General features: G+C 35.9%; 1 protein-coding gene across 4 annotated transcripts in view; it reads right to left on the bottom strand.

Moving 5' to 3' along the window:
- tanc1a (tetratricopeptide repeat, ankyrin repeat and coiled-coil containing 1a) overlaps positions 1-12,331 on the bottom strand; it is a 74,000-nt gene that overhangs the window by 44,477 nt on the left and 17,192 nt on the right. For all 4 annotated transcript variants that reach the window (XM_082136677.1, XM_082136679.1, XM_082136678.1 and 1 more), the window contains exons 3-4: positions 5,288-5,509; positions 975-1,067 (exon numbers count right to left, since the gene is read on the bottom strand). In XM_082136677.1, the coding sequence (XP_081992803.1) occupies positions 975-1,067; positions 5,288-5,509 (315 nt within the window). The remainder of the gene's footprint in view (positions 1-974; positions 1,068-5,287; positions 5,510-12,331) is intronic.

Here is a 12,331-nt window from a genome sequence, read left to right as displayed (position 1 = left end):
CCATGTGATTTTTGTACAGATGTCCGATATTCTTACTTTCATTGAAGCAAAAGTCATGCTGAGAAGAACATCAGGTTTCATGCTTCATGTAACTCTGGTTCTGTCATTAAAGCAAAACTTGCACATACAGTACCAAATACTAGGAAATTCTAGGATTTGTATATTAACTATGTTTTTTTAATTACTTTATGCTAATAATATAATTTGAAACAAAATAGTATTAAATTAGGTGGAAAAATAAAATAAAAACATGTTAACTAGTGGTTTTAAACATTTGGACTTCACTGTCCAACTCCACTCTGCAGTTGTATGCATGAGTACAATAATCAAGAACTTTTTCACTGTTTCTTTGTGTGTTCACCTGTAACCCTCCAAATGCCACACACACATTCCAGGAATCAATAAGATTTAATAATGCAGAGTTGAATTTTGCCATCTTAGCATCACGTCACCAAAATGACCGATAGAGCAAATCAATGGCCACACCAACACATACTGTGCAAACACAAGGCAGTATTAAACAGTGACAGTATACTAAGTAAAACAGAGAGACAGAGGGAGGGAGGAATGCGGTTTAATGGACCGCTGGATTTACTGAACTCTCAACAGTAAATTCATGTAACTCCCCACATCTTAAAAACACCATCCCTCAGCTTACAACAAGGGCAAATCTCACTCAAACACTGTGGGGACTTTCCATTGAATTCTATGGTTTTTATATTGAGGTTGTTAGATTTTATATTCCCTAAACCTACCCCTAAACTTAACCCTCACACATGCATTTTCATTAAGAATGTATTCAATATTTATTCATTCATGCATGTCTGGTTATCCCTTTACTATTCTTGTAACAAAACCTGACCCACACACAAAGATCAATGAATATACAAATAAAAGCATTCATACTAAAGTATACATTTCTTAACTGACCTACTGGTACACACACACACACACACACACTCTGAAGTACTCACCACTATTGTTCTTTTTCCTGTTCCTCAGAGCACAGGTGATAGGATCTCCAGGAGCACGAGGATTCTCCACATATTTGGGTGTCCTGATTGAACCTGGAGACAGAGCAAAAATGAGAGAAAGACACACACAGAGAGAGAGAGAGAGAGAGAGAGAGAGAGAGAGAGAGAGAGAGAGAGAGAGAGAGAGAGAGAGAGAGAGAGAGAGAGAGAGAGAGAGAGAGAGAGAGAGAGAGACACATACACAGAGACAGTTAAGTCTTTCCAGATGGGATTGTGAGGCTGGCGATCTGAATCTCTGGGCAGAGCTGCGTGTGGATCTGCTTGTGTGTGTGTGTGTGTGTGTGTGTGTGTGTGTGTGTGTGTGTGTGTGTGTGTGTGTGTGTGTGTGTGTGTGTGTGTGTGTGTGTGTGTGTGTGTGTGTGTGTGTGTGTGTGTGTGTGTGATGGTTGTGATCGGCTGTCCTGTACTCCCAAAGAGATTTCAGAATAAACGAGGAGTCTGTAATGATTTTAATCTCCCTGAGCAGTTCCTCCTGTGTCAGCTGAGTCAGAGTCAAGCTTTATTGGCATGATTGTCGACATATGCAACATTGCCAAAGCATGAAAAGCACTTAGAACATAGACAAAGAAAATAAATAAGTTGAAGTAAATAAAGAAATGAAGAGTAAAATAAATAATGGACAAAGTAAATAATGTACACTACCGTTCAAAAGTTTGGGGTCATTTTATTTTATGTTTTTGAAAGAAAAAAGGCCTCTCCTCACCAAGGCTTCATGTATTTGATTAAAAAAAAAATACGGTAATAACTGTAATATTATGAAATATTATTGAAATTTAAAATAACCGTTTTCTATTTTAATATATTTTAAAATGTAATTTATTCCTGTGATGGCAAAGCTGAATTTTCAGCATCATCACTCCAGTCTTCAGTGTCACATGATCCTTAAAAAAAACAAAAAACTTCTAATATGCTCATTTGCTGCTCAAGAAACATTTCTTTTTTATCATCAGTGTTGAAAACAGTTCAATAATATTTTTTTTGTGGAAACCGTGATAATTTTTTTTTTTTTCAGGATTCTTTGATGAATAGGAAGTTCAAAAGAACAGCATTTATTTTAAAATTGAACATTTTGTAGTAATGTTAAAGTCTTTACTGCCATATTTGATCAATTTAATGCATCCTTGCTGAATAAAAGTATTAATTTCTTATAATAAAAATCTTACTGACCCCAAACTATAATCATAATTTAGAATTTGGTCTATAATACTAGACCAAATAATATATCAAATAAAATGATTTTAACCCGCCAGCTGAATCAGCTCATTCACAGCCCTCCCTCACTCTGCAAGAACATTTCTTCCATTTAACTTCACAGCGGCTCCTCAAACATCAGACAGGAGCCTGAAACATGAATAAGGACAGATATCTCCACTCGCGCTCAGATTTGGCAGTAATATTCAAGGCTGTAGCAAACATTATAACTGACATGTCATCCCCACTTACAAGTTCATCCCCCACACACTTGTTGAGAAAGAATATTTATATTTTAAGAGTTTTGTTTGGCCACAATAATAATAATAAAATGCAGCCAATGTGAAATTACAACATTCCCAAAAATCATATTGGACTGTTTATCACCTAATTAGTATTCATGAGCTGAGCTAAAGATTTATAATGTGTCGCCTCGACTTTTCTGGTTATTCTTGCAACTCTGCTAATATTGCATTACATATTTAATGATTGTTAGGAAGAAAACTTCAGCGAACGATCTGCGAGGTTATAGGGTTGTAGGATCAAATCAAGGTAAGTCTGACTCAGGAACTGGACTCTATTACAACCACATTCTGGAGTTAGGCACTTATCAACAGGTTTCCAGATGGGTCATGTACAGTAATTACTTACAGCATTCAGCATGATGCTGTGGATGAAAAGTGTTTGCTACAAGGTAAGTAACTAAAAAGGTTTGGTCTGTAAAATGCTTTATCTTTGTAATAAAATAAACATGACTCAGCATTTACATATGAAGTGACGTTTTGCCTTGTGCAATTTAATATTTATATGAAAAATGTGACAATGACTTGATTGACATCAGTGAAAATTATTCTGTTTGATGAAAAATGTATAAGAAACTTTTTGTAATGTGCATAAAGGTTCAAATAAGCTCAAGTGTGAAAATGTTGAATTCATGCTGAAAAGTGGTCTATACCGCCACCTACAGGAACAGACACTGCATTGCAGGTATAGGAATGCTGCCATTAACATTATCTACCATTGGAAATGCTTATAGCAGGAGAGAAAAAAAAACTTTAAGGACCCTTTGGGGAAATTTATGACAGATAACAAGATAACATATTATAAAGCATTACTGTAAGTGCTGTAAATTGCTCCATTTTACATTAGAATGGATCTAAATTAAATCAGGAATGAATCATTTTGATTAATGATAACGTTGGTTACATTTCTGAATTTTTTTTATTTATTTTTTTACAGAAAATGTGTTCTATAAAGCACTCTAATTAAAAACAGATTTAATTCAGCAGCACATGGGGCTGATGTGGGTATAAAAATCACACAACCTGAGGTGCAAGACTGTGGGAAGAACAATCGGTGTGTGTGTAGCCAGCCCAAAATAATGAGCGAGTTCCTGCCAAGTTCCCAGAAACTGCCAAGTCTCTCCCATGTGATTGGCAGCTCTCAGCTCAGCTCTCAGTATGACTCAGCAAAGAGCTAACAATACCACAATGATAACGTAACACATAATACACCGTATATGATACGGATTCATTCATTAGTTCTCTAATAATCTATAGCAGCTAGCTAAATATGTACAGTTTATAGAACCACATATTTGGGAGAGACTGCATTTTAAGGTCTAGTTCGCCTTGACATAAACTCATCCTAAAGTTAACTGTACCCCTCTTTGTGCCGTGACTTTTGACCTTATAAAGGCCCTCCAGACATTTGTCCCATAAGGGGATTGCTTCTGATCTTCACAGAGCAGGGAAATGAATCTATGCTTCCCTCAGCCCTTGCAGTCCTCCTTTGAGTACATACTTTAGTGATGTTTGGTGGTCGCACAGACCAGTGGTTCTTAAATGGTTTTGCTTCAGGACTCCGATTCGACATTGAGCATCATATAAACATTTTTTGTTGTACAAAAATCGAATGTAAAATGTATTAATATCTATAATATGTAAATAATATTTAAAAATAATAATCTGGGCAGCCAATATTTCACTTCACAAAACGTTTAACTTACTAATTTGCTCTAAAATACTGCAGAGTTTGACTATATACACACATTTTAATGTTTCTTTTCCCGTCTTTTAAAAGTTGATAAACCTAAGTATTTTGCTTTCATACTATAGCCAATATTATTTTAGTTTCGTTGAGATACTATTCATTCAGAGAGAGAGAGAGAGAGAGAGAGAGAGAGAGAGAGAGAGAGAGAGAGAGAGAGAGAGAGAGAGAGAGAGAGAGAGAGAGAGAGATTGCAATAATGAGACAGAAAAGCATGTGCATCAATATTATTTAATTGATTTATTAATTCATTCGTTTTAATTCATTCGTTTATTTATTTTTATTATTGACAGTAGACTAGCCTAATAAATTGTACACAAAGCCCTTTTAACAAGTAGGCCTATCATTATTTATTTGTTTGTTACATTATCTACAATAATAATGAAAACCCGTGCAGAAGGACTATCAATTTATTTATATATTCAGTTTAATTTTCCATTGATTATAGATAGGACTATATACTTTTTTTATTAAAATTAAACTGCACGCTTCCATTGATTGTGAAGTTAGACATCGAAAATGGCAGATCAAGCGCTTGGGGCTGCATGTTTTTTTCTTGTTATGAATTGTATCCTATTTTCCATTATAACAGTTAACTACGCGAAGTGATATGGAACTGTAATGCAGTCAAAACCTGCTGGAACTACTTTAGCCTTGCGTTTCCCTGAAAATAATTGCACACCTTAGAACTTTTGTCAACCAATCAAGCATTCTACAGCCCTGTAGTATAAGAGATAATATAAAAAATGTCTATATTTTTCCCCATGGTATCAATGTCAAAACTGTGGCCAGAGAAAATGCTGTGTGGCTAGTAACTTTGGAGAGCAAAAAAAGTTAATGTCAAGCCCTGATCATTACTTATATTTTTTATCTTTATTCTATTCTTGATCTCACATTGTAAAAATGCACATTTCATCAGCTCTGAATGGATGCGTACTGTACGTAACAAATCAACTTCGACACCTGAAATTGCTTGTGTGATGCGTCATGGTTAAAAAGTGACTCGTACGCACCCGATGACTTGTTGGACCGGACGGGCGATAGATAGGGTTGACGGGGAGGGAGCAGTGGGGAGGAAGGGAGGGAGACGGACACTCCTCTGGTCAAACTTGGCCTCAGCACCTCCTCTGCAGGGTACGGCTGGACTGGGAGCGGCCCACTGCCATGATTCTGAAGAACCACAATCCCGTCTTCCTGAACTCTGTGATGGAAACTGGGGCTGAGAGATTGACTTCCTAAACAAAAATGAGAAAGGCAAAATTCTTAAATTAGAATTTTGAAAAATTCTAAATTCTTAAAATTATAAGCATTAGACTTTTTAAAGTGCCCCTATTATGCTTTTTTGGATATTAGTGGATATTATGCGCTTTGTGAATGTTAATAGTTTTAAAGATCAAGTGCGCAACAAAAAAAAACGATTCTTAACTGCTTGAATCAGTAATTCCAGTATTCCATCCTGCATGAAACTACATAGGTTTGTAACACATTTGCATAATGCCCATCTATGGTCTTCATTGGCTGCCAATGAATAAAATTTTGACCCATCCTCAAACACTGTAGTTGTAGCTGAGGCTTAGGTTAGAGTTTGGTTTGTGCTGTCGACATATCACGAAGATGCTGTTTTCTGCGCTGTGAAAGCAAATCCACTTTGCATACATTTCCAACGATAGCGGCAAACCAATCACAACAAACTGGGCCATCTGACCAATCAGAGTAGAGTACGCTATCGTAATGGAGGGATCCTTTACTGAACCATGTCAGACACTGTGGTCATGAACTGCATTTTTTTTTAAATGTTCTTTAAGGTCAACTTATAATGTTATCAAGATTTTTACATCAAAAGTCATCCTAATTTAGAAGTAACAGACTATTTTCGATCCTGTTTTTGACTCTCTCTTTGAAACACTCCCTTTTGATAGGCGTGTCACATTCAAGACTTGGAAGTAAATGTTATGATTATAGTAGGTAACAGTTATGCATATTAAAATAACTTTCAATGTCCCTGCTATTACATGTGTGGAATTGTTTAGAAAACTTCAAAAGTTGAAAAATATCTTGTTACGTAGTTGAAACATTTGCCAACAATGTGAAACATTTACGCATATTACATACGCTTCATTAGTCTTGGTAGTGGCAAATAAAGCTTAAGTACTTGGAGTTACCAGAGTCATAATTGACAAGTGATAACTTACAGTGTTTTGAGTAAACGGAATTATGAATGAATGCACCATTATTCTTATAGGCTATCGTTCATCCTTTTCAATGTGAAAAAGGTATACTTTGTCATTTGCAGAGTAGCGTTTTAAATACAATGAAACGTGTTGTAATGTCTTACTGATGACAAAACAGAAGATGTCTGTCACTGAAGCTTTTACTCAGGATTACTGTGAATAGCTTAGATCTAAACAATAACAAAAGAAAGCACATAGAGAATACGCTTCCGTATCCGGGAATCCCCTGCATTAACCCGAAAAATGCCAAGGCAAAGGAAAGAACAGCAAATCACAACTATTCACGGTTTGACTGCGGCGCTACAGTATAAATCAGGAGTATTCAATTAAAGTTTCAGGAGGTCCGGAGACTAAATTTCCTTCCCAGCAGAGGTTCGGACAATACCTTTTTGGAATAGTTACAGTACATATATATTTTCAGCAGTAGTACTTTGTAAAAGAAAAATCCTAAAAAGTCAAAATAGTCGGTAATGGTATCTGAGATTAAAAATAAAAAAACATAAATATTTCATCAGATGAACATAAATCAGTCATTAGGTCTACGATAAACGACCCTGAGTGCTTGTGGTGTGAACAGCTTCCTTGTTTTGACACGCTGCTCAATTTAAACTGTAGAAATGGTGCTACAGTTGTCACTTTGTCTCGTTGTCCAATTGGAACCAAGCCAGGGTCTGGAACAGGACCACGGTCCGCTATTTAAGGATGCCTGGTATAATCTATAACAGGGGCATTCAATTAGTTCCAAGAGGTCCGGTCACTATATTTTCTTTCCAGAGGAGGTCCGGACAATACTTTTTTGGAACAGATAGGCTATACATTTCCATCTGGTCAGCAGTAGTACTTTGTCAAAGAAACAATCCTATACACTCAAAATAGCCATCAAAGATGACAATCTTGGGCCCCATGAGCCAAAGCAGTGATGTCTAAGAATTTTTACCAATATTTACCAAAAAAGTAAATATTTCTCCCAACTGGATAAATTAATAGGTATACAAAGGCAAGATAGACATACAAATAATTGTATTAGTTCTTATTTTATGCGTTTTAGCAAATGTATCTATTTTGCTGCTAACCGTGTTTCTGGTTACTGTTGTTGAAATAACTGCGTCATCTAGAGTTCTTAATGTGGCACTCTACGTATATAGTGGAAGAGAGAAGAAACGGTAAAATGGCACAACTGACCCGTCGCAGGGAGTTTGATTGACAGGATCATAATCCGCCATCAACCGAATCCGCCATTTATGTCTGACAAAGCAGTCAGGAGAGTTAGTAGATTAACGTTGGAGGATTTGAACTTGAAAAACAGAGCGTACTGACGTCTTTTCGCGGTTAAAACAACATTCCTTCTGATGTTCAATCATGTTTATTTGATGCTATAAATTAACTAGAAGGAAGAGATGATCGGTTCACGAGCAGCTTTAACTGAGACTCTACAGCGATCTGTTAGACACAATAAAGAGCCACAAGGGGTATTTACTTTTTTAATATTTTTTTTTTTAAATGACCAAATTTGAAAGTTGAGACTTTGTTTCATATCAAAAGTAACCTGGTCTGTCCTGTCTGTCAGCGTGTTGTCAGTGTCCTCTCTGCTCCGCGATCATGTGCGATGTTTTTTTCACTGCACGAGAACATGGCGTGGCGTGAGAGAGGCATGGCTTGTCGGACATAGCAACAATAACTAAAGGGGGCGGGTCTTCGCGAATGGTCAATTGTGTCCACCATTTGAATACCACTGTTCTATAACAAACAAAGCAATAGTGACACATGGTAAAAACATTGTTACTCACACTTGTATGTTGGGACATTGCTGTCGGATATAGTCTGCACTGCATCATCTTTTATTTGATTGCCTCTCTGAAAAGCCTTCACCAAAAGGTGTCTTTTTTCAAAATTAATCTGAAGTAAAATTAAGCAAACAAATGAACAGTGTCTTATTGACACCATCTGGAACTTTGTTAAAAATAAAGTTCATCCACGCTTTCTTCATGTTAAATGTTAATCTTAATGTTAAGATCACAAGGAAGGCAATGCAAAGACTGTTTTTACAAAACATAGCACTGCAAAACATCTTGTAATCCTCAAAGGCATCTCTATCGTTTTGTTGCTTGAGTTATTCTGTATTTCCGTCTCGTATTCACCACTACATGACATGCACAAATAGGTGGGAGGAGCTGAGAGACAATGATGTAGAAGTTGATGTTGATGTTCTTCTGCAGAGGCCGTCTACAATCGCACTATGATATGACAGAATACGAAACGAGTCATGTTGGCAGCTTGGTTTCAATAAAAACTAGTTTTCGGACAAATTAGGAAGTTTTGAGTTCTGAAACTTACAAGATATTTCTGTAGAACAATGACCTCTTATGTGTCAAAAGATCAACGAAAATTGGATTTCTCAATTCATGACCCCTGCAAATGCACAGAATCCTGTATGAGTGATCTGTTCAACATGAGTCACTTATTCAACCATAATAATAAACACTGAACATTTAGGACTTTGAGTCTCTTAAACCCTCAGTCTTAAATCAGATTCATTTACTGTATGAGTGGTGAACCTCACAAAAGCTCTGCAGCGTTCCAGCTGGACGTCAGAAATCGAATTAGCTAGATATCATTACCAATGGCTTTTTGCATCCAAGCCTTCAAAACCACTATAAAAACATACAGACAAACTACTAAGACTGTCTTATGACCAACAGTAATACTATATATCTTTCTCCTCCTATAATAAACCCTTTCGAAGAAAGCTGAGAATAATTTAAGCCCTTTTAACATTCCAAAGCAAACATACAAGGGCCTGAAGTTCCTCTCACCGCAACAGGATTTACTGTTGATCTCGCCAAAACTATACTGGTTTTAAACAAAATGCCAACAGAAATGCAGCTTTTCATAGTACAGCCTGCCATATTATGAAGAGGACATCCCTGCAGTCCATTTGGAGAAAGATTTATGGGCAGAGACAAACTGTAAACTACTGTCTGCACATAAAAGTAAAAAAAAAACAGGATGGATATTAATTCACAGCTTTACAAAAAAATCAAAATAATACAAAAATACAAAAAAGACGCAAGGTAACTTACGTTTTTCCTCCTGTGCCTCTTACATAAAGGCAAAGCGCGCACAGCGCACACACACTCGTTGGGTTTCCATGTTTTATGGGGACTTTCCAAATAGACAATGATTTTTATACTGTACAAACGGTATATTCTATCCCCAATCCTAAGCCTACCCATCACTTTTCAAAAAACATCACTTAGTATGATTTACAAGCTGTTTTTTATCATGGGATCAAAATATTGCCCCACAAGGACAAGGATTTTGGATATTGTCATCTTTGTGGGGACATTTATTTGTAAAGCTATTAGTTTAATTTCTAAAGTTTTTTTCAGCCATATCATTTACAACACACAGTAATGCATAATACGTACACGTTCATGACTGTCGTTCTTTAAAGAATTCGGAACGGCCTGGTTGTCTAAGTCCGTCTAAAATACTTTATTTTTCAGGATACATGGATTTAAAATTCTAAGTGTTGAAATTGTTGTGGCTGGAAAAAAACAAACATTAGAAATGAAACAAAGTAAATTTAGGCATTGCAATATTATGTACAGTATAAAATATGGATATTGAGACTTGAAGATTACATTCGATAGTAATTTAAGGAAAAGGTAATGCTAATGTAAAGGGAAAGGAGCATGCACAATGAAATTTAATATAGACCAATATCAAATTATATTAATCATAAAGTTACTGATATTTTGTGAAATGTGAATCCCCTACTACTTCTACTGTTACATTCTTGTTGCTGTTACTTAGGGTTGGGCAACTTGGGAATCATTTGAATTTTAACGATTCCGATTCTTATCGATTCCTAATTTCAATTCCAATAAAAAAAATAATTAAAAAAAACTTAAATATTTACATTTATTCTAAGTTTTATTGCAAAACTTGTCATTGTAGCTGAATACAATGAACAGAAAAAAAAAACAATACAAGGAACTTTTGTCTTTGGTTTAAAAATACCATAGCAAAAACGACTAGCCTAACTAACATACATTTTAAGCATTATTAAAGACAAGTAAACACTCAGTAATTAAAAAAGTACAAATAAACAAATTAGCAATCACAAATAAATACAACTAAACAAAGATTGAAATGCAGTGTTTTAAGATTTCCAGGTATTCAGGTACAGAAACTGTAATCAAATGTAAAATAACACTACACTTTATAGATAAAATAACAAATATAGTTAACCAAAGTTATTGAGTCAAAAACAGCGAGTGAATTTTCTCTTTGCCTTTTGTTGTTTGATTAACATTATTATAGAGACGGCAGCATGATTATTGCTGTCACTTCGTTCACTTAAAGGGGTCATATAATGGTACATGCACTTTTACAAGTTGATTGTACTGAAATGTGTGTTCGCAGTGCCTGTACACAACCATCATAAAATGATAAAAATCCATCCAGTGTTTGTTTTTTTAATCTTCTTATATGTTTCCTCCCATCTCAAATCAAGCTGTTCAATTTTGTGACGTCACAAAATCGACGCCCCTCCCACGATGGTTGATTGACAGGAGCGGTTCAACACAGACCCGCCCTCGCGCCCTCGTGAGCGAGCTGTCAATCATAGCCCGCGCCGACCGGCGTGTTCAGTGTTGATAGCTGGAGCACTGAGTAGAATGGCGTCTAAGCGATTGTGGTGTACCGTTCTTCGGTGCAATAACGAACACAGCAGTCACGATCAACGTCAATGCTTTCATGTTTGCGCAAATCATTTCACCAGACTGCTTTACAAACGAGGTCAGTAAAAAGCTGGTTATTTGCTAAGAAGCTGCTCCTGAAAAAAGGATCAGTACCAACTATTCGTGTTCCTGCTGCACCTCCAGAAGAACTGAAGTGAGTGTAACGTTTTATTGACCTTTATATTAATCTTTGCAAATCGCGTGCACGCTTCACGATGAATGCGGCTATTATTACACTCAGGGTACATTACAGCATGTTTTCTATGTATGACGGTCTCATTATAATTCATAATCCCATGTTTATAATGAACAACGCGTTATGGTTATTGTGTTATTGTGTTACGGTGTACGCACAGAACAGAGGGACGGGGTGAGCAAAGCTCATTATCATTTAAAGACACATGCACTTATACGGCGTGCTGAAAACAGAGCTGTTTTTGACCAGGTAAAATTTGTGTTTTCTTACAATACTAATGAGAATTTTTAATTAAAGTATATTACAAACTTTTAATTTAGACCCTAAAGAATCATATTAGCTTGTACAAAAATGACATTATATGACCCCTTTAAGACATAACTGACTTTGTTTACAAGGATATTTTGACATTTTGTTTGTATTTGTCCGTTCAAGTGCAAAAAGACGTGGAAGAGAACTCGGTTTAGTATCACGCACTACTCCGTATGAGAGGCGGCTTTCTGTTCACACACTTTGGATATGTGTGTAGTTTAGAAAACAGCGTGCGAGTCTTCCTGCTCTTGAATGGTTTAGTCATATAAAAATGCACACAAAAGGAATCGATAAGAGGAATCAAAATTAATTTTATAACGGTATCCAATTCCTGACTTTAAGTGTCCAATTTCAGAATTGGAATAGTTTTCTATTCCGTTAGTGTTAATAGATAATAACAAATAAATTCACAATTGTTTTTATAACATTTTATAGACAACCAAGATTCCTCAAATTTTAAATGTACTGATATTTGCCTCTAAATAGATCAATATATTTCTTACTCTCAAAATACAGTGCATTCAGTTTTAATTCACTTTTAAAGAATAAAAATAAAACAAAATAAGAAAAAAA

The sequence above is a fragment of the Leuciscus leuciscus genome (genome assembly GCF_965113295.1).
Source record: "Leuciscus leuciscus genome assembly, chromosome: 14".
NCBI classification, from domain to species: domain Eukaryota; kingdom Metazoa; phylum Chordata; class Actinopteri; order Cypriniformes; family Leuciscidae; genus Leuciscus; species Leuciscus leuciscus.
This window is presented reverse-complemented; position numbering and strand designations above follow the sequence as displayed.